At 41.8% G+C, this 27,659-nt stretch overlaps 1 protein-coding gene across 5 annotated transcripts in view; it reads right to left on the reverse strand.

Moving 5' to 3' along the window:
* The window catches only part of LOC119404214 (golgin subfamily A member 2), a 113,759-nt gene that overhangs the window by 85,541 nt on the left and 559 nt on the right, over nucleotides 1–27,659 (reverse strand). For 2 of the 5 annotated variants that reach the window (XM_037670789.2, XM_037670782.2), the window contains exons 2-9: nucleotides 27,530–27,610; nucleotides 27,394–27,431; nucleotides 25,789–25,893; nucleotides 19,315–19,540; nucleotides 17,802–17,997; nucleotides 9,868–9,974; nucleotides 9,090–9,148; nucleotides 8,920–8,980 (exon numbers count right to left, since the gene is read on the reverse strand). In XM_037670789.2, the coding sequence (XP_037526717.1) occupies nucleotides 8,920–8,980; nucleotides 9,090–9,148; nucleotides 9,868–9,974; nucleotides 17,802–17,997; nucleotides 19,315–19,540; nucleotides 25,789–25,893; nucleotides 27,394–27,431; nucleotides 27,530–27,610 (873 nt within the window). Of the gene's footprint in view, nucleotides 1–8,919; nucleotides 8,981–9,089; nucleotides 9,149–9,867; nucleotides 9,975–17,801; nucleotides 17,998–19,314; nucleotides 19,541–25,788; nucleotides 25,894–27,393; nucleotides 27,457–27,529; nucleotides 27,651–27,659 lie in introns of all 5 variants that reach the window. The other 3 variants (XM_049418307.1, XM_049418304.1, XM_049418303.1) reach the window with 3 other exon arrangements.

Below are 27,659 nucleotides of genomic sequence, written 5' to 3' on the forward strand. Positions count from 1 at the left end.
TCCCTCTTTCACCTCTAAGGTGTGTGTACAAGTGTAAGCAACGAGAGGTGTATGTAGATGCGAGCACAAACAAAGTGGACAGTGTGTGAGTACAAACATGCACCTGATTGAGTACCTACGAGTGTGAGTAGACATAAGTAAAAACATGAGGGCTGGTGAGAGAGAGTAGCGGGTGTGAACATGAGTGAGTACCAATAAGTGTGAGGAGACATCATCATAAAAGTGAGTAGGCAATTCGGAGTGATGGATGGATGGATAAACTTTATTATGGTCCCTTGGAACGTGCTCTAGCATGTTACGGGTTGCTCCCACGTTGGAATAGAAAGACCAAGTCTCTCTGCTGCGTCACCAGCCCGTTGGACTGCCCTAACTCGGAGTGAGTACATAAATTTATGTCAGAGTGAAAGCTCAATGTATGACAATGTCTAAAACGGCAGTATTATCAACAGCAGTGCTCTATTTACCGAGAAATTAAGCTAACTGTATCACACGATGAGCGCCACAAGTGGGACATTTTGGAAGTGGTCCCGATGACGTGGGAGAGTCTGAATACAATTAATCACTAGTAATCAAACTAGCTGCAATAAAAAAAGAACCCGCCGTGCATGAAGAGACATAATAAAATGCTGCTTGTTCGTTTCTGTTCAATTCATGGAAAAAAGAACCTCTTTGGCGTTGCCATGGGGAACGGCGCGGGTGGTTCAAAAGTTCCGTTTTCGCCGAACTGCACTTCGCCCGGCGCCCTGCTTCGCTCACGCGGTCGCGTCTCAGCGGTAGTTTTGATATCGCGTACTGCCGCGTGTGTTTTGTACGCTCATGAAAGTCGCTCTGACAGAAAGTTTGACAAAATACCGCATGCATGTGATGTTGCCGGATGCCCAAATGATGCACGCCACCAGTGCACGCCGCCGCGCAGTAAAGGCGGGCAACGTTGGGCCCGGCAACAGTGACGTGCGAAATACCGCTTTCAGGCGGGTGTTTTGAAGTGCGCTAACGTGATGCGGACCACTAAAACGTGATTTTATTTCAAAATAAGCACTTCCGTGGCATAAAAGTAGCACTACGAGGTTTCTGTACCGCTATTTCAACAATCAACGTCGACTTAATATTTGCCTTTAGTGTCCCTTTAAAGCTGTAAATGTGAATGAATGCTTGTTGGTGTAAGTAGATGTGGGCATGACTACAAGTGCGCAGTGGCAGCTCCAATGAGTGCGAGTTAACGCAGGTATGAACGAGAGTGATTTTACTTGTGAATGTGAGTAGTGAAAGGTGAATGAGTGATTTTAATTGTGAGTAGACATGAGCAGATATGTGAATAAGTGGTGCTGAGTGTAAATAGACCTCAGTATGAATGTACAGCTAATGTGAAGCCTGAAAAAATAACAGTGAGTGAGAAAAATTGTTAACTTATAATGCCGGCCTATGGTTACATTGTGTTAGCTATGCATTACAACTAAAGATGGCACAAATGTTTCTATGCCAGTACCCCCTGACAGCATAAATACACAGGTGCAAGAGGAACTTCTTTGCACCTCTTCAGCTCTGCAGGACTGATCCATGGATGCTTTCTCAATTGCTCAACCACATTTGTGTTTGCGTGGTTGCACCATGAAATGACCTCAGAACTAGTGTCTGGTATGAAAATATTCACTCAGTATCCCTTTGTGAGCACTTGAGACTGCACAGAGAAGAAGAGCGTGTAGGCTTTTAATTTGCAGCTGTTTTCATGGCATAGGTTTCTGTAAGAGTTTGCACACATGATCACCACTGTGCAATCTATGCACCACAAACATCTCTTAGAAATCCTGAAACTTGATGAGAGGCTGTTTAAGGACATGGGGTAGGGTAAAATTTAAAAAAAAATCGAAATTTGGTTTTTTGCTTGTTTGAAATGATAAGGCCTTCCTTAACAATATGTGTATCCAGTGCCCCACACATTTTCCCACATTTTGATTGAACCAAAAGGACCAGGTGTTCAAGAACTGACGAGCAGCCAAGCTCCCTTTTCTCAGACCGTGTACAACCTGAGCTTTCTGCCTCAAGTGAATTTTTTTAAAATCAAAAATGGTAGTTTCTCTGAGCTTAGCAGGTTTTTAAAAAAAGCCTTCCGGCTACTTAAAGGCAGATGGTGCAGGTTTTTTTGGACACGCGTGGCATTTACCGAGTCCATTTGCCTTGTATGTGTGAGACGCGCATGGAGACACGGTTCTGTGCATTTATTTTAAGTTTAGTTGCGCCTTTGTTGATATTGTTGTGGCGGCAAAAGATAGTCTCGTGTTGACAAATCAAAGAAACAATTGAGAAAGTGCAGTATAATTGGAAATCGACACGCTTCGGCTACTAACAGAAACAAGACCGGAAGCACTCGTGCGAGCACTTCAGCAAGTAAGCTTTGTCCTCATTCCACGTCACCACAAGGACAAAATGCTACCTGTAGTGACAATGGCTATGCTTTGATTGATGTGGAGCTTCTACAAACCGTGATTACGAGTAACTGAGTAACTGTATCTGCACAGATTGCAGAGGAACCGTGGCACTCATAGAGAACACAATGGATCGTGTTCCTTGGAATGGAAGCCCTCAGAACGGACACCTTTGAAACCGTTCTAACTTTCAAAAAGGCCTGCGTGACCCGAGTAAACATTCTCAAGGCCATTTGGCATATCGCCCTGATGCAACAATGTGATATGCATTCTAAAAAGACAGGGCGTGCAAACACGGACACAAGAAAGAAGTCAGGACACCACAAACGCCGACTAACAACTGAAGAGACGCACAACGGCTGATATGGTCGTGTGAGATCGACCGCCATCGACAGTATTTGGTCAATAGAGAGACAGAAGATATGACAAAACAAGCCAGGGAACTAAGAAAACAAGAAAAGAAGTGACAAGCTGATTCGTGTGATGACTATATGGCAGGTTGCTATTAATTAAATTGTTCGGTACAACTTCTTTTCGAACAAAACATGAAATAAACTTTGTTTTCTTTAGCTCTCAATATCTCGAAATCAATTTTTTCGTTACATTTGCCCCCTTATCAAATCAACTTGAAAAAACAAGGCTAAAAAAATTACAAAAATGTCAGCACTTGAAATAGACTGTAATTCTAGCTCAATTGCAATAAGAGACACGGATGAATAAAATGAAAGAAACCCAAACGCTTTACATATAGTAGTTTCAGAGAAAATGGGAGGTGTAGGCCTACCCTGTGCCCTTAAGCAGCACATATCAAAGGAAGTGATGGTTGCTGGGACCAGTATGCCGAAAGCAATTTGTTTAAAAAAGAAAAAAGAAAAAGGAAGGAAAAGCCGCAATGCTTAAAAAAGAATTTATTCCACTAAACATCACACCACTATAAGGAACGCTATGGAAGTCCTCATTTTAAGCACCTAAATGAAAATGTCATACTACTGTTGTAAAAAATTAAAACATAAGAAGACATAAAGAAAGAAAAATAAATACAACAATGCTTTTTTTCTAGACACGTGCAGTTAATCAAATGACAATTATTAAGCAAAGTAAAAGCCATTTCTTGGAATTCAATAACTGTTCTCTCCTCCTCGGAGAAAGTAAGATCCTGGGGACACAGCACCCCTTATTAAAGTCAGTTCTTACCATTGACTAATTTGTAACGACTACCAAAAATGAAACATTTGTGCAATCGGATTGTACAGGCATACACTTGTATCGGCAAGTGCCTTCATAGACTGTAGATAAAAAGTCAATGTCTCCGGTATGTTCACTTAAAAAGTGTCTCGTTTTCTTTATGTTGGCTGCTTGGTTTGTGAACTTTAACGTCCCAAAGCCACTCAGGCTATGAACGACACCGTAGTGGAGAGCTCCAGATAATTTCGACCACCTGGGGGGTTTTTAATGTGCACTGAAATCGCCAGTACACAGACCTCTAGCGTTTTGCCTCAATTAAAATGCTACCACCACAGCCAGGATCGATCCAGCACCTTCTGGGTCAGCAGCTGAGCACTGTAACCACTGTAGCCACCGTGGTGGGTCTTGTTTTCTTAAATATGCGGACATAGGTTTAGATCACATTGCAGAACCTTGCCTTAACTTTTCATCTTGAACTGCTGCATCATCTAGTGGAATTTGACATATATAACCTCTTGTTACCAAAATATTTTACCTGAAAAAAAAAAGGATATCACCCAAAACTTTTCATTTATGTTGTGGGAATGCGTAAAAAAAAATTTTCAGGCCATTTGCTGCCACAGTGTGCAATCTGTTGCAGTGTTGCGATAAATTGACAATAGGTGGCTAGGGCAAAAATTATCAGGACCCTTATCAAGTGTCTTCGGGTTCATCTAGAAACGTGACGAGAGTATACCTGTCAGCTAATATAACACTACATAATGGCGCGAGCTTGTTTTGATCCCATGCTGGAGCGATCCTTTGTCTCCACACCCACTGTCAGGATGAAGGCAGCAAAACACCAATTACTGCAACAATCACTTGTTGCGGAAAAAAAAAAAAAAAACTCATCTTGCGAAAAAAACGACAGTGGAAACATGGAAAGAAATGACGAGAAAGGAAAGAATGTCACTCCCAATTGTGGTATGTATTATGTACATGGCAAATGCTGGCATATGCAACTCCGTGCATCAATAGCAGATAAGACAGGAAAAGATTCTGAATTTCAACATGTAGGCCTCCAAAATATTGCCTATACAAAGATGACTAACATACTGCTAATATAAAAAGATCGTGTTTTTTATTTTGCATGCATATTCAAGTAGCAAAGAATTCCCATCAAAACGATCCCTTATAGCCTGTTGGTGACAAAATGCTACGTAACCATTCTTGTTGTAATTTAGTGGCTAATGTTACAACATCACCATTCTTTTATAAATGAATCTATCATACAGATGAGAATAAGTTATATTAATTGTTGTGCTGAACAAGAGATTTCTTTCTGCTGATGATGCAATTGGATGAAGACAAGAGATGTACAGGCAGCATTTAGTGCACGCAAACAAAGGTGTCTTGTACTTCATATGTGGCATTCTTTTTTTTTTTTTTTCAAAAAGGGCCAAATGCAGAAACCGAAACTGGGCTAAATTTCACGGAAGCGTAAAGCACCTAAGTGCCTTTAACTTCTAAAACAGTTGGAATCAAAATGGGGCAATTCCGGACTGTAACGTGAATTCAAAAAGGCAGTTTCTAACAAAAAATAAGCCAAATCCTGCATCTGTTTCAATCAAACTGAGCCACATTCATTAAACCAGTGCTGCGTCAACAATCGTGACCAAAACAACCAGCATGGTCTCATCCAATCTGTTTCTTTGTGTCCCAGTTGCTTGGCTGTCGTGTTTACGCTCGGCAATTAGTTTTTCTAGGGCGAGTTGGCACTTACTGAAGGACATGATGTTGTAGGGCAAAACTCGAATATAAAGAGTAAGAGGCTGACTTTCCTACTTCTTTTTGTCTCTTAGTGTTTCTTTTCAAGCTTAGCGCTACAGTATCATGCCCTTCTTTCGCTCCAAGATGGTATATTTGAAATAGAAGGCAACTGAAATGAAGATAATGAGCACTACTCTATTCCTTGAATAAGAAGTAATCCAAAACGGCACAGCATAAAACGAGCTCAGAAGAAAAAGAAGAGCTGCAGCACTTTTCAAGGCCTTCAATAGATGCCAAGAACAAGAAAACGCTGCCGACAGTCCAGAAGAGCGCACCTTTTGCCAAGAAGGACCACTCGCTCTTCAAGTCTAGTACTCGCCATTACGCCCATGAGACAAAGGACGGCACTGACGGAAGCACAAGGATGATGTTAATTTTATCGCAAAATATTGCTATACCGTACATCGTTTTAAACTTCTTTTACGAGCTAATTCAAGCCCAAATGAAATGTTCCAGTCTATAAGAGCCAAATACAAATTTTACTCCTGAATACCGACGATAGTGGGCTATATAGATTTTAGGTGCAATATGGATTTGAGTTATCTAGGGGACAGAAACACACTGGCAAAAAATTGTTGGAGCAAGCCCGACGATATTGCCAGTAGCAAAAAAGAGTGTTTTTCTCAGTTTCAGTTAAAGTGCACGTGGCTCTTTTTGAAAAAAAAAATGCCACACATTTCAAACAAGACATGGTGCGACAGTGTTGTGTGGTTCCTAGACGCCCTCCGGTAGCATATAAAAATAGTCACTGGACCATTTTCTAAACATGCAGCGCCGTGCTTTCCCCTGTTTTGGTGAGCGGGTGCACCGGCCAGAAAATGTCCATAGGAATGTGAAGGCATTATGTGGAATTTCATTTTTTTTGCAGTATTATTATTCAGTAATATTATTCAATAATCTCCATATACGCCACCAGAAATTTTGCCAAAATATTTTATGTTTGCATTTTTTCCCTTTATAATATTGCGCTATGTATGAATGTATGTATGTATGAATATCCGAATAATGAATACTTACTCTACAGAAGGTATATTTTGAGATAAAAATACTTCAGACCACTGATATTTCTAAATTGTAAAACAAAAAATCACCAATTTGACAAAATCATCATTTTGGTTCACATTGAGACGCAATTTACACCATGTGGTGCTCCAATTAAAAATCAGCTTTATACCTCAATCGAAAGTAAATAAATAGTTCTTATTATACGACAAGTTTTATTATTACATTTTTTGTTTTAAGGAAGGAACTAACTTTTGAAGCTCCCCATGGACACCTGTCTTCCCATTTGGTCATACGGCAGCTTCCTCGTTGAAGTTCCTCATTGCCGTCGACGGGGAACTTAAAAAATTAGTTTCTTCCTTAAAACAAAAAATTGTAATGATAAAACTTGCCATATATGAAAAACTATTTATTTGCTTTCGATTTGAGGTATAAAGCTGATTTTTAATAGGAGCACCACGTGGTGTAAACTGTGTCTCAATGCGGACCAAAATAACGATTTTCTCAAATTTGTGATTTTTTCTCGTAAAATTTGGAAATAAGTTGCTTGAAAATGTTAACACAAAATATACCTTCTGCAGAGTAAGTATTCATTACTCAGATATTTATACATAGCGCAATACTATAGACGAAAAAATGCAAACATGGAACATTTTGGCGAAATTTCTGGAGGTGTATATGGCAGAAAAATTGCAGTAATATTATTCAGCTTCGAACACTTTACACAAATGCCTTTGCTGAATATCTAAATCAAATAGGTACTGAAACAAGAAACCGATACTCTCAGAATAATTTTTCTGACAAACCACACTTAGACGACTTTCTGCGAAATTCGAAAAGCTCCCATGTGACCAAAAATTTTTTTCTCTCCAAAATATTCTAGCAATTCACTGTTTTCAGTGCACTAAAGGAGCACAATTTTTTTTAATGTATTTGAGATGGTCATCAAAATGGCTGGGACGTTTGGCGTGGAATTACCCTACTGTGAAATTTCGTTCCTGCCACTACCTATTAACACTCACCTACGACACAGGCATTAAGTGATGATTGCAATGTACAAAATAAAAATACAGGATATGTAAAAAAAAAAGCCATAGCGACAGTGCAGTAACTTGCCGCAATAAAAACAACAAGCAAAAAAAGCTATGACCTCTTTCATAGAAACTGTTCATAATACGGCAGTGCAACTTGCCTCCATAGAAGTAGTTGCAGCTCTGTTGAACGTTAAGAAATGCAGGCTTATATGCATCTGCCTTTGAGGAGGCACTGCCGTGGACATTTATACTTGTATCTGACTACAGTGCACTTCACATCATCACCGGTAACCATCCCCTACTCCTGCACTGACCTTCCCTGTCACACATGAAAATGCTAAGCTTACTTAATGAACAGGAACATGCACGAAAGAGCCCTGAACCACCTCTCAGGCTTGATGAGAAACCATGTTCCACAGACAGAAGACAGACCTATGAACATCTCAGCGAAATTTCACAGTCATGTACGGTGCATGGTGTTCACAAGCAGAAAACAAAGCTGAAACACCTCTTCAAACAGAATGATGGTGCGGCTGCTTGTGGCTGTAACCTGGCGTCAGCTGGAAGATAAGAGCTGCTATGGCAGCCATCAAGAGCTGCTACTGGACGACAAAGATTTACCCTCATATTTTCAAACACCCGAATCATAGCTGGTCTTTCAAATGACTGAGTCAAGCACAGCGCCACTGCTCAACTGCAAATGACGCAGTGGTTCTCAAGAATTGCTGCTCATTATCGCTCATATGCAAGGACCACTACTGCCAAGATGCAGTGCCACCACTGCCCTTTTTGAGTCAAGGCAGGTTGCTGAGTGGAGGAACCTCCTAGAATACTGCAGTTAATCTCAAGGAAGTGTCTCAATGGGTGCATTCCTTGCTGCTACTACGGTGCACATTGACTCATTTAATAAAACAGGCTGTAGCAGTAGAAACACTCAGCTATTAATTCCAATCATAATTACATATTTCTAAGAGAAAGTGAGCGTCCTCTGTGCACACTCAGCTCCACCCACCAATAGGAATGCCCTTTTGGAACGCAGTAAGTTTAAAGTGGGTAGGAAAGGGGAACACAGTGCACCTAACAACTATTCTCGTGCTCTGTCATTTAATAAATTATTTCAGTAATGTATTTCTGCAAGGCACTTTTACTTGCAGAAAAACATCCCAGAAAAAGTACTTGTGAAGCTTCGAGAAAAGGTGGTTAAAAACTTTTTGATGGAACCTAGTGGCCTCATTTTTAGAACTGCCACTTCCTTTAATACAGTATCTTCAACATTAACTAGATGCAATAAAAGGTACACTCAAAGGATAAAAATATATCATTGTTTTTTAGCAGTCAAGTTAATGCAGTAAAAAAATTGCATGCATGTATTCAACAGTGAGAGCAGTAGTTAAAAGTTAACCACAGCATTACCACACTTGACTACAACACATTGCAAATCTTGGGGAAAAAAAAACAGTACGCACCTTTCTGTTGAGTTTCTCGGACAGTTCAGCCAGCTCCTGCCTTAGTTCTTCTATGGACTTGCTGCTTAGAAAAGCATAGGGGCAAACAGGAGGTGGAGGGAGTAAAAAGAAAGTCAGGTGCTGCACTAAATAACCAAATACTAACTTATGACGCTTGTTCTGTTACACACCTGAGCCTGTGATTTTCTGTCTTAAGACGATCCACTTCTCTCTGAGAGTCCTTGGTGCTCTGCAAATGCAAAATTCACAATTATTCAAAAAGTACAATGGTAAAACATTTAAAACAGAAGCACTGCATTAAAATGGAACAAGATAATGTCCTGCAGAAACTATAACCTAGTGCAGCTATGAAACTCACAACCTTGTGCTAAACATAATACAATGAAGGTCACAGCTGATGAAACACTTATGGTTAAATGCAGTAACAATTTTGTTTAAGTCAACTCCATAGTTATTTTCTTGTTACTGTTGACCACTATCTCCACAGTTATCATTACTGTTACTGATAAAATGATTGAGATCAGTGACGGCTTTCAACCAAACCTTTTTCTTATTTTTTTATTATTGAAGTGGCACAAGCTCGCACAAAGGAGCAGTCTTCCTTCTTTATTCTCTACTGCAAATCTTATACAGGCCTAAGAAGCAGCGTCAGAGAAAAAAAAAAGAAGCAAATATAAGCAGCCTCCTTGCTCTTCTTCTGAGTACTCTGATGATATTATCTTACAGTTACATTTGTCATTCTTACTCTTTGCACATACATGTTCCACATCTCCGGCATTCCACACAACAGTGTCCATCACGCATGAGCGAAAGCATACAGATATGGTTGCACTGCAGCGGCAGCAACTATTAGGGTGTCCATGGTTGAGTCTCACAATAGAGAATTATAACGACGTTGAAAACACTGAAAAGAATACGAACAGCTATCATAATAAAGACACAGCTTACTTTTTCTTGAACCTGACTCTGGCTGCTGGCTGTACTAAGCTTGCGCTCCAGGTCGCTGTTTCTTTCCCGTAAGGCCTTCAGCCTACCTTGTAGCTCCTCTGTTTCCACTGCACAATCGAGAAGAATGAAAAGCACAAGGTTTTGAGGATTCCAACAAAGCCTGGCATAATGCACACACCTTCAGTTCTGCTGAGCATGCACTAGCAAAATTCACACGGACACACATCGTGTCAAACAGCAGCTTGATGTGAGCAGCAAAACTTAAGAGTACCAGAATGGCAATTTAAAAAAAAACTAAAATTATCATGTATTCTATATGTGAAAATTAGCATAAGCAGGAAATTCCTCTGTTTATGTCACTGACACAACACCATGTGTGTGAAAGAAGATTTTTTTGTTGGTGCAAATTTATTAATACTAGAATTGAGCTGTAGCATTTGTAATTATGCTACAAGTGTTACTACAAAATTTTCTGCTTGTATAGTGCTTGAAAATGCCAGACATTCAATCATCAAGCAACTACAGTTAAACCTCAAAATAATGAACATAGATATAATAAAAAAAATATCTTGCCAGTACTACAGTGCAACAAGTACACCTTCATAACGAGTATGGAAGATAATGATGTTATTTTGGTGCCACGTACAACAGCTTAACTGTATGAAGTTATTTCCGTGGGTCACACTCATTTGATTTTCTTTCTGGTCCATTGCAACTGGGTCTGTAGGTTATAAGCTGTAAAATACAATACGCTTTAAAATTTATCCCAGTTTGCACGTGCAACCTGCAGTAAAATTTTAAAAAGTTTAAGAAGTCAGGGCGTGGGTTATATGCAAACTTCCGTGAGGTGTGGCTCCATTGCAGCACTAATTGCACCACAGGGTGTAGTTTCACTGCGATGCAGCCTGTCCTGCCATGAAACCACACCTTAAGGTGGGCTATAATTGAAAAAAATAAGTATATTTGTTCATTACGAATACTTGAAAAACTTCTAAACAGTGTGTGAGGACATCCATCCGTAGGAAATTCACACCAAAGCAAATACCTAATGTCATAAATATTCAATCAAATATTCAATACTCTCAAACATTTGAACAAGTTATTTTGATGCCTATTGTGTGTGCCTGTTCTAAACTTATGGTACCAGTAATACAAACTTTACAAATGCTCTTTTATTTAGCCTGCTGCACCAACATGAGTAAGGAGAAAGAGACAACAATAAATAAAAGGAAAAGACAGCGGCAGCTGAAACTACAGTAATATAACTGAATATATAGATAGTTTTATTGTGCACATCACTACATTTTATAAGTAACAGCACCACCTACAGTTAAACCCGACTATATCGACCTCGGGTAAATCGAATTATCCTTTATATCGAACTATTTTCGAACACGACAATGTTTTGACGTCAATACATATGAAAGTCCATGGCTACATCAAACAAAAATAGCCAGAGCACTTGATATATCAAACATTGGGCAATGCGATACACCCCAAGAAGTTGGCTTTTCCTCAAGGAAGGGGACTTTCCTGCATGCATTTGAGAGAGTGAGCAGTGTGACTAGGAGGGTGTCACGCAGGGCGAGCAGAAACCATCGCTTGCCATCACTTGACATTGCAAGCTTTCACCATGATCCTTCGTTGTCGCATCCTTTGTGCAGGGTTACCGTTCACTTAACTCCCTTTGTTACCTAATGAAATAGCTGCCGTAAAATGGAAAAGCCAGCCTGGCTGTTCTTGGCAAAGCTGGCTATAATTGACACAGCTCAATGTAGAGGAAGGAAGCCTGACATCATCGCTGCATACTGCATTCCAAGAAGCACGCTGAGTATAAGATTGAAAAACAAAGCCAACATTAGGGCCAAGGCAGTAGAGGCTTCCAGCGCCCGACAAGTACGCACAGCTGCCTTTGAAGATGTTGAGTAGCTGTTCACATCCGTATTTTTTCGCCTAGAACCCACCCTTTAATATAACATGCACCCCCAACTACAAACCGTGGAAAAATAAAAACTTAAAGGGCCCGTAAACAGGCTGCGACTTTTTTTTTTACACCCGCCAAACAAGCTCGCTAATCCGTACAGTAGACCACGGCGATCACGTTTTCCGAATATTACAGCGCTGCACGCCGCGCAGACCCTTCATTTCGAAAAACAATTCCCGCGCTTCTTTCCTACGCCTGACCAATCCTCCTCGTACGCACAGTGACGTCAACTCGGCGATCGCCGAGTTGACGTAGCACTGAGCTCGTCGATTGGTCTAAACCAGGTCTCAACAAACAATTGTCAAGTTAATGTCAGTTCCTGTTCCCACCCACCGCTACGAAACTGCGCCTTGTTTTTTGGCCCTGCGGTGATGCGGTTTCGGCCACGCAGTTGTCGCACGTATATTCCTGCACGCACTTCGGCTACACTGTACTTCGGCTGCGTTGTTCAGTTGCCGGCTGCAAATCGAGCGGGGAGAGGGGAATCTCCGGTAGCTCGGACCGGTCGTGCTTGCTCGCGCGGCAAGCGGGGTTTTCTCTCGCGCCCCTTCGACGTCTCGGAAAGCAAGCACGCATTCCTGCTGCATTGTGAACTGTCACAAAGGTTTAAAAATAGTGAAGAGCCGAAAACTGCCCGTCAAGTTACGGAGCACGTGCGACAATATAAACAATAAACAACCAGGAGCTGCAGCAAGCGGAAGTGCATTGCGACTGATCGAGCTCGCCCATGACGTCAATTGTTGACGTCGTCATGTCCGCCCACTTCGTGCCCGAAGTGGGCGGAGTCACGACGACGGGCTACGCCTTTTCGTCCATGTGGTGGAGACGGGTGGTGAGGCCGCGCGAAAATTTGAAACCAGCTGAAGAGGATGTTCTAACCCCTGTAACTTCCTTATTATAGCACGTACTCGCAAAATTCTTGTGGCAGCATGTTCACATAGCAAAAGTGCGCATATTTCTTTTCATTACAATTTTTGGACATCGGGGTTGTTTACTGGCCCTTTAAGAACTTCCCCGCTTATTGCTGTAAGCTGCCTTCCTTGCATTATTATGAAGCAGTGCCGTGAAGCCAACCAGCACACCGAAATTTGAATAAAAAAAACCCAGTAAATTCTTTAAAAGTTTTATATCAACTTATACGATATATCAAACTAATTCCTCTTTTTTAGCCAGTTCGAAATATCCAGGTTTGACTGTATGAGCTGCCTCATTTCGCCACCAAGCTGGCTTGCGAGAAGGCTTTGCATTGCATGCATGCTAGAGACACATGTGGCTGCAGTTGCTGGCAGTTGTTTTTGAGGTGGCACTGTCGACATTGTATAACATGACATCTAGTATAACATGACATCTACACTGCAAACAATTCTGTGAGGCATACAGAAGTTCTTGAACTAAACCATGGCTGGACTACAGGAGAGGTGCGATGCATACATAAATACTGCCCATACTTCTGTCCAGAGAATAATGGGTTGTGTTCCTAATGAATGGGTGAGCTTCCACCCTGCTCTCATAAGATGGCGTCCAAGCAGAACACTGAACTAACGGGCTGCTTGTGACACACACTTTATGGAACTTGTAAAGATCCTGCACGTTCACCCATTGTGAGATGCATGCAACAATGAGAGGAACAAGCTATGTTACAGCCAGAGTTTCTCTATCTTTGAACAAAATAGTGATTTTTTTTTTAAAGCATGGTTCACAAGGACGAGTACTACTGAAATATAATACTGTTACCTGTCACACCTCAACTTGAATGCATGCCATTCTAATCAGTTCAGAATGTATTAATGGAAGCTAGGCAAAGTGCTCAGTAGCATTGATTGAAAAAATATATCCTAACTGATCATGCAAACCATATCACCTATGTACAAAAAACGTCCTTCAACTGTGCGTCAGGATACTGTTCAGACTGTTAGTGTCACACGCATTAAGCCTAAGTTTACAGGAAAAATAAACTGACACAACTGAGTGCAAAGCATAGTGCAGTCTGTAGTGAATAATTTGAGCATTCTTTTTTATTGTTTACGCCAGACCATCCTGACATTTGTGTGTAATATACACTGAGGAGAGCTATAAGGTGGGCTAGTTAGTGTTCACTCATCTTCAAAGGTTGCACTCGACATCGTGTGTCCTGCATTTTATTCGTTCTGTACTGTGTCTGTGTCTGTGTTAACTAAACGCACCTTTGAAGATGTAATACAAGAAATACAAGCCATTAAAAAAATTCCAGGCCTGCGCGGAAAGCGCAGCACAGTCACAGCGAAAGCTGGAAGAGCGGCATTTCTAGAGCCCGTTCTAAACTCTCTTGGGGCTACTAATACAAGTACACTAGCAAGGTCCCCACTACGCCATAAATAACAATATTTGTGAAGATGGGAAGCACCTACAACGCGATTATTCGTCATTGTGCGCAGAAGCGAGGTTCCAGCTACACATATGTAAGGCATTATGTGCACTTTGTTTACGTGACGACTGATGGCGATGAAGAATTGTGGCTCAGCCCTTCGTAATGGGTTGGAAGGTTTAAACGGCTCACCAGTTACGTAATTCGCATTGTGTGACGCCCGGTTGCTATTTAACTCTCCCGCCATGCAATATAACATACATTGACGCGAGAAAGAGAGACAGAGAGAAGGGGGAAGAACTTTATTGAGACCCTGAGGAAATGGATGATGGGCTTATGGGCTTCCTTGGCAACCAATGCAAGTGCACATGCGAGGAACCCACTAGGCTATAAATCATCATAAGTTCTGTGAAATTGAAATGCTTACGTGACGACTGATGACGATGAAGAATTGTGGCTCAGCCCTTCGTAATGGGTTGGAAGGTTTAAACGGCTCACCAGTTACGTAATTCGCATTTTGTGACGCCCGGTTGCTATTTAACTCTCCCACCATGCAATATAACATACATTGACGTGAGAAAGAGAGACAGAGAGAGGGGGCAAGAACTTTGTTGAGACCCTGAGGAAATGGATGATGGGCTCATGGGCTTCCTTGGCAACCAATGCAAGTGTACTTGCGAGGAACCCACTACGCTATAAATCATAATTTCTGTGAAGTAGGGCCGCAGCCACTATGCCATTTTTCGTCATTCAACGGAGAGCCGTGGTACCCGCTAAAACATGTAAGGCATCATGCGCACTTTGTTGGTGTTGTGCCTGATGACGATGAAGAATTATTGCAGAGCCCCTTGTAGTGGGTTGGAAGCATCCAACAGCCCACTCGTTGCGCAATTCGCATTGTGTGACGCCTGGTTACAGAATTCACGTTGTGTGGTGCGCGGTTGTTATTTCACTCTTCTACCACACTAAATTACATATGCTAATGTGGTTGTAATGTGGACATGAGGCCTGTATAGCGTCATTTTGCAACGCAGTTCCAAGCACCGGCATGGCTCTGAGGTACAACACTGGGCTCCCACGCAGAGGACCCAGGTTCGAACCCCGATCCATCCTGGAAATTTTTTCTTATTTCGTTTTTTTTCTTATTTCGAGCGATAGTGGTTACGGACACCGGCGGCGGCGGCGGCGGCGGCGGCGGCAGCGGCGGCGGCAGCGGCGGCGGCGGCGGCGGCGGCGGCGGCGGACAACTACGCCACCAAAAACGGCCGTTGAAATGATCTCATAACAGCTTTCGCTGTAAAAGTATGCTGATGAGCCAGTTGCAAAATTTGTTAATGCTCCTTCATGTGTTTGAACGTGTTTTCTGAACTTTCATAAGTTGAAAGTTCATTAACCTCTAATGCCGTGCACCCCATGAAGAGGAAAAATAAGAAGAGAGCGGGCATCTACTTCCCCTCCACCCTCCTTGCAGATGTCCATGTTGAAGATAAAGGAGATGATGTTGATGATGATAAAGATAGAGTGGACCAGCACAGACAAAAGTCACTTGTTTTCCTGCATGCAGAGTCATCATCCGGTCTAGTCAGCTTAAATAGAAGGGTAACAGTGCCATGACCCACATACGATGATAGGTGGGAACTAGCCCTGAAGTGCAGTCCGCATCTGCGCACAGATAGAGGTTATCCTCCAGTGTTGCCGTAACTCAACATAACTGGAATTTCTGCTGCTGGTGAGGCAAACGTGAGCTCCCAGTGACCTACAAGCAGCCTCAGAGATCAGCTGTGTAAATATAAACATTCACTTCAAGAATGTGCCATCACTGCAACATCTCTCCTATAGTTTGCCACAGGCTGTAATTATCAGCAGTGAAGACGCCAAGAAACACACGAAATGATCATAACAGAATGAGTGCATTTATATTTAAAGCTGAAATTTGGGTTAGTTGGTCTAGACTACATAATATCCCGGAACAAAACAAAGACAGAGAAAGATGCACACAGGACGACCGCTACTGCTGGTGAGGTTGCACTGCCATTTTTATGAGAAGCTGTGTTCCGGTAGCTCTCTATTCAACAAACACATCCTGATTCACACTGCACTTTGCATTTGTGTAAACAGAAGGGAATGTAAATGCCATGCATACATGCTAGCCAAATTGGTGCTTTTATAACTGGAAGTATAGTCATGCCATGATCCATGAGCTCATGCATTCCTATTGCAGTACACCACTTGCATTATTAGCACAGGAAAGGGTGTACCGAGCGCAACATGCCTGTCTAAAACACTGGAGCAGCATGCTCCAGATAGCACAGCGACGTCTACCAATGGCATGTGGTTTGAAATAGTCCACATCTGAGCATGCATCATTGGTAGATCTGCGTGCTCAAATGTGGGCTATCTCAAAACACATTATTGGTAGACAACTGTACAGCCGAGAGCGTGCACCACTGCAGAATGTTGGGCTCTGTAAATATGGTTCATTCCAGTATCCATATATATTTATGTTCAGCAGCTACAGCGAAACAATTATAAAATGAATTTATGATGCTGAGTTGAATTGAACCACTACAGGTGGATTCAATAAGATCAACATGTGATTTGAATTTAACACTTAAGCCCTGTACAGCGCTTCTTTTTATTAGATCAAAAGTGATGCTATACATATTTTTTTATACTTTAAAATGACCATTTTCTAAAATACTTCTAAAGCTTTTTGAACCAAATTGCTTCAAAACTCATTTTACCTCTTACACGTAATATACTATTTGCATTTCTCATTGTCAGAAATGGTACACTTAGGAAGGATGAAAAGCATTACTTTGTAGTGCATATTATTAAACTACAGTGCCAAGTAAAATTTAGCACCAAAGGAAAGTGCAGTTTCAAAAATGCGGCGTTAGGGTGCTGACAAGGTGCTACCATCTACTTAGGAGAACACAAGAAAAGAGTGAATGTGGTGTTCAAGAGAAGAAAAAGTGCTACTATCTATGCTGTAGAATGCAAAGAATGCAGCAAACACGGCTACCATGCACTGACACTTTGAAGCCACCTTACATCAAAAAAAACAAAAAACAACGTGGACAAAAGTCACTTTGAAAACGGGAATATTGCTGTGCATGCGGTTGAGCTGAGCTCACCCAGAGCAAAGTTAGTATTGCATAGTCCAAAGCACTTAAGGCCAACTGCAACAAAATCTAGACTGCCTAAAAAGCCTAGTTTGAGAAAGTGTTCATTAAGTTCAACCACCTGCTAGATCTAGTGTTTATAAAAAGAGGTTCGACTCTCCTGTTGTTTTGGATGCTCCTTTGGGAACAGTATTGACGACATGTATATCTATGTGTCCAGTGCTTTTTCCTGAAAAGAAGCCTCATAAAAGTATGAAAATTTCAATACAATTTCGTTAATGCTTTTCCTAAATAACTCCAGAGTGCCTCACAAGTAATGTGTGCACAGGGCAGTCTTAAAGACAAGCTTCAGTGCAGAAAAACATCAGCCATAGTTTGTCCTGTTATTTTGCCTGTCCAAAAGCTTGACTGCGAAAACTGTTTTGAGAGTGTTTTTCACCCTCGAATTCACACTCTCATTCAAATATCATAAGACACTAACCTGCTTTCTGCTTGGCTGTCTGCTGGCTCTGAGAAAGCGCTGACTGAAGTTCGGTCTTCTCAGCCACCAGTATGCCAATAGTCTGTATATGCACCTGAAGCTGATCATTCAGGGCACCCTGCTCACGCCGACTCTGCTCATCCATTTCCTCCCGTTCACGGTCGAAGTCACGCTGCTGCCGTGCCAGTTTTGCTTTCTGTGTGAACCACAGGAAATGAACCTCCAGATGCCACTAGGTGTTTACTCTTTTTCCACTTCTTTATACTATTCTACTATACCATTATCATAAAATGAGCATTGAACCACTAACATAGGAGAGTTTCATAACGCAGCTTTTTTTAATACCTATGCTACCATGGCCATTTCAATAGGTTACTGTAAAAACATAAAAATTCATAGTCCCAAGTTCTGCATCTACTGAATTTTAATGCAACAATCCCTCCCCCCCCCCCTCCCCAAGAAAACAGGTCTAAAAATTGCCTGTGCAATGCACTGCAATTCAATATAAGACCAATATCACACTCAAATTGTTGGCAACATCTGATCATCAGATTCAGTACAATAATGATTATCGTATTAAAGGGACACTAAAGAGAAACAATGAATTGATTTAGATCAATAAATTGTGCTCTGAGAACTCTAATGTCGTTAATTTCGCCATCATAGGTTTATTAATAGAGGAGAAAATCAAGTTCAAAGTTTCATTTTTAAATTTCGTACCGAAATCTCCCCGCGTGACGTCACGGATTTCAAAGTGTATTTATCGTATTTTGGCACCATTGGTTCAACAAAATTACCCCAAACTTCGTATGTCAAGTCTATGGCCCCCTCAGAGGACAATGTACTTCATTTTTACTGATTAAGAACTATGTAGTCCCTAGTAGGCGGTGTCAAAACATGTGACGTCACGGCGAATGATGCGGAAACTTCTAGGTGGCGTCGCCACCCACAATGCGGGCATCTGCGGTTTTCACGGTGATTTCGGCAGTAGACATGTGTTGGTTGGGAATGCCCTTTTAAAATTTACTGCTAAATCTGGGTGGCGAGTAGCATTCCTAAGCGTTTAGGAAGACAACTGAAGGCACTCATTGGAGCCCATGAGATTATGCCCTCTTGTGTTAATAAGAAGCCACACGCAAGTTTGCAAATTAACTGGGAAGCAACAGGTTGGCTTCTCAAGCTATTCAGTCAGATTTATGTAACAAATTTTCAGAGTGTGGAAATTCCACAAATTATCTAAAGCCTCCAATTAAGCTTGAATTACTGAAGACTTGCTTACAGTAAGACTAAGGTTGAAGAGCACAGTAAAGGTTTGTTGCTAACAAATAGTACAAATAGGGACATCATTTTAAGTTATTCCCACCAGCCCTACTCACGCTAAACTGCATATTATTCTTCTTGAGCTCTGTGAGAACATTACTACAACTACTACTACTACTCTGGCATCCATATTTACACACGCTAATGCGAAATTTAAGAAACTGAGCTTAAGAAAGAAAAAAACTGAACTCACTAACTCCTGCAGCTGAAATTCAAGCTGATCCCTGTCCTGCTGCAAAGCTTCGAGTGTTGTAGCTAATTCTTGGTTCCTTCGCAGAAGTTCGTCACCCCGCAGTGCTCCAGATGAAGGTGAGTCTGCAAGTGTTGCCATCTCACCATTCAGTGCAGCATTGGTATCTGCCATAAGGCCATTCAACTGCAGAGTGATTTGACGAAGGCTTTCAGTAGACGACAGCACCCTGTGAAGAGTACAGACAGCTTAGACAAAGAGCATAGCATAAGGGACTAAGGCATGTGTAGGAGACCTGGCGTCACGAAAGACATGGCACATGACCCTGATTCTAAAAGCAGCTAAATCACAGCCCTTTTTAATTATAAAGCTTTGTTTTACCTTAGTTACGATCACACCCTTGTTTATTTCATGTACATAACAAAGCTCACTTATCCAAGTCCTTTTTAATAAACTTATGTTTTATGCATTTACACGGAGACAGAGTTTTGCCCTCTGTAAAGGCATATATTCCACGACTTCACATACCATTGTCAGCTCATTGTTACCGGGTCCATACAGAATATTGGACAAAATATTGAAATATTGAAGCTACAATTCTCCCTCTACAATTACTACCACAGTCTTCTTTTCTTTGGCTGTCCATCGGAAGCTGTTTGCTTGGCAATAGAGTTATTTCATTTTCTGCTTTAGCATCTTCACAAAATATTTCAGCAGATTCTCTCGTACAGTTGAAAGCTTTCTGGAGTTGGGATTTGTTTTCTTTTAGCATTTCAAGCTCAGAAACAAGCACCCTCGTGTGATGAAACTGATGACAACGCCATACGAGAAAAACTGTGAGTGTGCGACTGGGAAAAGAGGAAGAAGAAGACTGGTTCGTGGAGCCGTGCGCTGCAGGCTTCGATTGTGGTCTGGGGCTTTGGACCCCGCTGCCCAGGGTACTCCCCCAGTCAAACATGAACTGGCTGCCAGCAAGACGTCATGGTGCGGCACAGCGTCTTCGAGCTCGAGCCAGCTAGCCACACGGCAAGACGTGTGCATATGAACGCCGCCACGACAGACTCGACACCACGCTGCCCGGTGCTACGATAATCGTAAAGACGGCGAGCGTGAGTGTGGTCTTCGAGACTTGGTCACGGAAGTTAGGTGCACTGACTGTTAAGGCTACCGTCTAACTTTAATGAACTTTGCACATTGTTTAATCCTATTAACTGTGCATCTTTGTGATGTCCTCTTGTGCGTTATTGTTCTCCTCGTTCATATAAATGGTTTCTTCGAGTTGATTCGCTCATCTTGTGTGTGGTCGATAACCTGGGCCTACTGAGTAAACCCCTTACTCATCACACTTGTCTTGTTATTTCTTTTGGCTTTTCGTTCCTCCAAGTACTCGCTGTACTGGAGCCTTGCCTACCACACCTTAAGCTATATCTCTTTTGTCATTTGCACAGTGAACAGCCCACCACTGTTCTTCGAAGCATCACAGGTGAAAGTTGATTAAAATAGGTGATAACATTTGAAAATAAAGACAGCCATGCTGCTTCCAGGGTTAGAATTCAAAAGGAAGGCAGATAAAGATATGTTGACTGTACGACACTGAACATAAGTCCACACTCGGCAAGCTTAACCTCGTACAGTTTTTGCTTGTAGACAGGCAGAGTGCACAGGTACAGGGTATTATCCTGGAACCCTGTTATTACCACGCACCTGGTGCTTTTTGGCCAAAGTTGACGCTTGTGCCAAGAAAGCCTATTAGTCATCATAGAAGTCCTTCTTTATAGAACAGTGAAGAGACCAAGAACAAGTCTTCCTGAGCCTATTTCTGGCACTGCTATGATAAAAACTGTTTTTTATTTGATGCAACTATTTCAGACCTGTCAACTTTGGAACTTGAAATATACTCCAGTTGTCACCAAGAAATAATACCATATGGTAAAAAAAAATAAACTATTGTCCCGTTATTACAGACGCTGACTTTTTAATATATTAAAGGGGCACTTAGACAAAAACTTACTGTTCTTTTTTTGCATCAAATCAAAGGCCAAGTCCTCAAGAGCCCAAAAAATGTACTGGTAAGTATGAGTGCGTCCTCAAAAATTAATTACGACATGTTTTAAAAGCTAGTTTTGGTTCCTACTGTACCCTGTCATTACCGCACGGCATCGCACAAGATGCTGTGACATTTCCCCGGAAGTTCCACTCCATGGCTCCATTGGTGATGCAGAAATGGCCATATTGTATGTTTTGGTACCCGACACCGTCACAACTAGCCATAGTGGTGCGCGAAGTCACCAGAATTGATACTGTAGCCTGACGTCATGCTAGTGCTGATGTCATTCGGCCAGCCATGTGAAAGCTGACTTTATTGTCAAAATATCTTAGCATTTCCTGAGCTTCACAGTTGCTAAGAGCCGTCTCAGGATAAAGGAGATTTGTATGGCTGAGTAAAGTCAGCTTCAAAAATTGGTGTTGGTACCCCTTTAAAGGAAGAATGAACAGATACAGTAAATCATGTTTTCAAAACATTTTTTTTTGTTAGTTTTGCAGTAATGGATTAATTATGAGAAGGAATCAGAAAATCATCAAAGTTCCATTTTTATCATCTCATGCCAAAACCAGCACCAGTGAACCAGTGTGACAACTTTTCCGGTATATGTTAATACTTGGGCTGCTGTGAATCAGCACATGTTCTTAAATGAGTCCTGAACCACTTCTCGGGCTTGGTGAAAAGACACATTTTACAAACAGAAAGCGCCGTTATGAATAGCTCAGCCATATTTTCTAGTCATGCACAGCACATAGAGTTCACCAAGCAGAGCTTGAAGTTGCCACTTCCTCAAGCACCCACTCTTATTACAGAGGCCTGTCCTCCCTCTCTTCAAAGCTGTCAGAGGCTGCTCTATTTCAGCATTTAGCAGACTGCTGCTATAATCTGATAGCAGACATAAATCAAGAGTGGCATCTGGATAAAATGCACTTCCTGCTATTGTCAGTGTATAATTAGTTGTAGTTGGATAAACAGGTTGAACTAATCAAAAGTTACATTTTACATTTTGATACGAATGATGCACTTCCGGGAGAAGACAGCTGTTGTCTCCTGGGCTCAGCACACACGTGCACGTTCGAGCAAATCTTTCGCCACGCTGCCTTTTCGGCATCGCAACCTTCGTGCCTAGTTTGTTTCAATTAGTTCTACATAAGTGGCCTCAAACGTTATGAAGATTGTGTGCAGCACCAAGTTTCAACACTGTGGATCACATGCAGACTACCCCCATGTTGTTTCAAACACCTGATGCCTCAGTCGGTCACTCACCTTGACTGAGCTCGCTACCGCAGTGCTGGCTACAATATATTCCTTGGCCAAACTGATGCAAGACAATGCCAGTGCGCACCAGATAATCACAGAGCTTGGCCAATTTCACCCACTCAAGTATTCTTGTGCTGCATAGTTATCATGGCTGCCACCATACGCCAGCACTGCACTCTACAGTGTGTTGAACTACACTGCAGCAAGGAACACAAGCATGCACCAGAATCACACCGAAAGTGAGTGAAAGTGTTTTAAGAAAAAAAAGAGGACAAAATAACATAACAATCATAACGTAGTAATTGTTGGGATTTTACGTCAAAAAACCACAATATGATTATGATGGATGTCGTAATGGAGGGCTCTGGAAATTTTGACCATTACGTACGTGTTATTTGATGTGCACCTAAATCTAAGCACATGGGCCTCATTCATTTCGCCTCCATTGAAATGCGGCCACCACAGCCGGGATTTGGTCAGAAGAGAAAAAAGTTGAGTTCATGACGCACACTGACATAGCTTCTTGCCCTTTGTCATCGCTGCCTGCATAGCTTCCAGTGCGTTCATTGGAACGAAAGAACAGAAAAACTGCTTAGAGTGTGCAACGAATTCCTGTCTTCCTGCTCGTACTCAATGGATTCGAAAAATTTTCGCAGCACCTGACTTGTGAGGCAACAAACTCTAATACTGAGGCCATTTGATGATTACTTGGGAAAGTAATCATCAAATTGCAATCAACTGAGGCTATTTGATGATTACTTGGAAAAATTATTTTTTTTTTAAACTTCCTGTGTACAGTTTCTGGCTTCCTTATGATCTGGCTTCCTTATGATACAATGAAGCCTATATTGACCAACAGACAGTTTACACCCAGCTAGAAGCTGTCCAAGACCACACTGTCATGATGAGATGCTGCAGAAACTTGCAAAGTGGCGTGCCTCCTTTGAATAATGGAGCTGGCAATCATAATAATAATTACTGGAGTTTTAAGTGCCAAAACCACAATATTATTATGAGGCATGCCGCAGTGGAGGGCTCCAAAAATTTCTATTACCTGGGGTTCTTTAACGCACACAGAGTACAAGAGCTGGCAATCTCTGTATGGGTAAAACATTGTGTGGGACATCTTTGGCCATAAGAATGACAGTTCTCTGAATTCAATGTGTGGTATCCTCTAAATTTCATGTTTCGTATAGATGCAAACTAATGTGGACATTAGGTCACAGCCTATCAGTATTTAAGATGACAAAAGCAAATATTGTCACACAAATGCTTTCACAGCTGTATGAAAATACTTTCACTATGCAGCTAGAGACTTTGTCGCCCAAAGGGACATGCTTTGCGACGATTCGGCCTCCCCCCACCCCTCCTTTTTTTTTTTGAAGTCTCATTATATGTCCTAGGTGAGCTTCAAACCATAGCATCACTAAAGCTTCCCTGTTTTGAAGCTTCCCTTTCGTTCACAGCCTATTACCCTACTTTTGAAGCAGACGACATGCTTGCTGTGCAAATGTGACCCTTTGTGATACTTCACTATGACTGCACTGCTAGTCTTTTCAGTGATGAAGCTCGCCGCCAATAATTCATTCCTTCGGGGGTGCCCCAGCCTGCCTTAAAGACCTTTCTCATCATAGCTGCACCCCAGCGGAAAAATACAGTGCTGCCCTTCACCACAGACTTGAAATAAAACCATTACCATCATCTAGGCCTACATGGTCTGTACCAAAAGTTCCCAGAATTTTTTTCGTAGCCAGCAACGCCACTTGGCGGGACAGCGCTTTGGGCGGAGAAGTTAGAGGTGGATATAAGCTTCAAAATGAGTTTGGCTTAGGTTGCCTGCAGGCAGTTGTTGTTGGTAGGCCATGCTTTCCGCAGAGGTATCTATCTACTGCACCCTCATCGAGAAAAAAAGAATAGACCAGTTTTTGGAGCAGCGTTATGCAATCAAGTTTTGTGTGAAGCTGAATAAAAGCAGGCCGGAGACGCTCGAAATGCTTCAGAAAGCATATGGTGACAACGCAATGAAACATAGCCATACTTTCATGTGGCACAAGAGGTTCAGGGAAGGTCAGGAGTCTGTCAACGGTGACGACCGCTCGGGACACTCGTCAAAACCACAAACGGACGACTCGGTGCCAAAAGTGCGCCAAGTTTTGGACAAGGACCGGCGATTAAGTGTTAGGATGATCACAGAGGAGTGTGGAATATCCAAAACAATCAGTCATCGTGTTTTGACAGAGGATATTCAAATGAGGCAAGTCTGCATGAAAATCGTGCCAAAAGTCCCGATGAATGAGATGAAGGAGGAGCCACACTGCGCTCATTGTCTCCGTGTTGCTGGCCAAAATGGGTGTGGCAATGCTGCCCCAGCCGCCGTACACCCTCGATCTGGCACCACTGGACTTCTTTTTGTTCCCAATGATCAAAAGAACCTTGAAAGGAGGAACTCAGCATGGGACGGTAAAAGCATCTGCGACGACCTCACTGAAGGAGGTTCCCATTGACGGCTTCCAGGGCACCTTCAAGGATTGGGTGAAGCGTTGGCGACGGTGCATCAAATGAGGGGGAGAGTAAAAAGAGATTGTGAACTAATACTGAATAAATTATTTATAACAAAAAAATTCCGGGAACTTTTGGGACAAACCATGTATGTGCTGGCACACATCACAGTGATGGACCTGCTACTGAGGTATGCTAAAACATTTCAATTGAACCACCATATGCTGCCCCAAACAGCCAGATGTCTAGAAGAGAGCAAAGCTGCATATGCAGACACAAGGGCACACTTGTATGCATCACCTTAACGAAGCAAGGGACCCATCTGGTTCTGTCATACAGTTCATTCTAGATGAGTGCTCTCCATACTGTACCCACCACGAACCTGTGTGGTTCCTACACCACCGGTAGCCCAGCTTTCCTCCCCCACCAGCTCATCCGGTGGATGAGCAAGTCATATATGAAGGGTCAAAGTCATGAGAGAAAACCTTGCACTATATTCCTTGCACTGTTCTGAATATTAGACAACGTGCTTTCTCATGTTAGTGATTTCACAAAAGTTCTTATGCTGTAATTATACAAATGTGCTAACAACTTTAAAATTGATTGGCATAAAAAGTGACTTTGCATGATGGTGTGAAAGCAACTTCCATAAGATTTTAAAAGTTTGCAGGCACCTCTGGCTTGGCTGAACATCATCTCTCAACTGCGAGAGGTCCTGACAAGACTGTGATGTCACTGAGAGAGTTTCCTTGGGCTTTGAGGACTGGGACATTGGAAAACTGCAAGAACAAAAAGGTCTGCTAAATTGCATAAACTACAACTAACTCTTAAGCAAAATAAATGGTCCTATGGGACACACTACAAGTTCTGCAATGACAAGGCCACAATTCATATCACTTGTAACAAAACACTGCAAAGGAAAGGTATACCACTTTGTAAATAAAAGCAATGCCAGTAGTCTGTTGTGAGTATCAGGGTAAAGAAATATTTCCAGATAGTGCAATGTTATTTGATTTTTTTTACTGCTACCGTGTAGGTTGCAGTAGCTTGCACTTGCACTCAGCTGGGCTTTGGTGTGTTTGAAACCTTCCCTTTTTTTTAGTTATGGTATTTTGTTTTATTACACTCAAGTGACTCACGTGTATGCTAAAAATTGTTTTCTAATAAAGAGCCACCTTGTGTGTTTGTTTTGCTGTCTCACTGCTTCTTTGAACACCATGCCGAGATCAAAACAGGAGAACTATATTATAGTGATCACTTAATCTCTACAAACATGTCAGCGTGAAGTTATGTGCCTTGGCACCAGACGCACCTTAGTAGGACCAACAGTGTTCCTGGTACTGTGTAATAACAGATGTGCAAACATATTGTGCTCCTATACAAAACAGCACCTTTAGCAACAACAGCTAGAAGGTGACGTTTGGCAATGTGTTTGGCAACGTTGTTGAATCTAAGCAATATATCCAGAAGAACAGAACATTTCAGCCAATTACAATATTGCACACACAACAAAAAAATATCGCTCGATCCAAGCTTTTCAGTATTCCTTTTAAATATTTCCAATCAATGGCGCAACTGGTGCAGCAAACTAAAGGACCCTCTGGTGCGCTATTTCTTGAATGCAGTCTGTCGTGAAATTGAGGGGCAAGGTATCTAGTTATTCAGATTGATACAAGAAAACATGAAATGTAATTTATTGGTAATATTATGGTACACTGAGGCATAGACTGTCACCCACTGTACAGAAATGTTAAAAGTTACTGTAGTTTGTCAAAAAACAAATACTGGTATGAGCAGCACAAAATAAAACACACACACACAAACACAGGAATGGCAGGACAAACAAGTCTACATCAAGTAAAAGATCTTTAAGATATTTCTGACAGCATAACTCTTGGTGAGAGTTCGCTTCTCAATGTACTGTAATATCCTCAACGAACCTCTTCCATGTTTCCTTGATCATTCGACAACTTTTATTCTTTTGCCAATTTCAAAGAATATGTGATAGAGAACATAGTAATAGAACAGTTTTGAAATAATTTATTGAACTGCTCCAAGTGACGCCTCAAAATTTCTTATGAGGAACCAAGTTCACTGAAGTGGTACAAGTGTTTTGGCCTTGTAGGCACACCTTTCCTGGCGCTTAGCACAGAAAATTGAAATTGTTCTGCGCTAAGCTCTAGAATAGGTGACGATTCTGGCGGGGAATGATAACAGGTATATCTAGTAAAACACACACGCGATAGCTTAGCGCTAGAAAAATGAGAGAAACTACTGACCTCTGCTCATGAAGTTGCTCAGCACTTGCTTGGTCGTCCTGAATGCAGAAACGGTGCACTGAGCTTAAACATAAAACAGTAAACCACCTGCGCAGCAAAAATTATAATCGTCGAAAATCTTGCGCACGCGACATACCTGTACACTCTGAGGTGACAGCGTGTCGGAAGATCTCCGTTTCGCAGTTTTTTTCACAGAACGCTGCTGAAACTGCTTCAGCTGTAAGGCACACGTGACGTCAGGACCAAATTTGTGTTGTCTACACGGA

This window comes from Rhipicephalus sanguineus, chromosome 1, assembly GCF_013339695.2.
Source record: "Rhipicephalus sanguineus isolate Rsan-2018 chromosome 1, BIME_Rsan_1.4, whole genome shotgun sequence".
In the NCBI taxonomy this organism is placed as follows: Eukaryota; Metazoa; Arthropoda; class Arachnida; order Ixodida; family Ixodidae; genus Rhipicephalus; species Rhipicephalus sanguineus.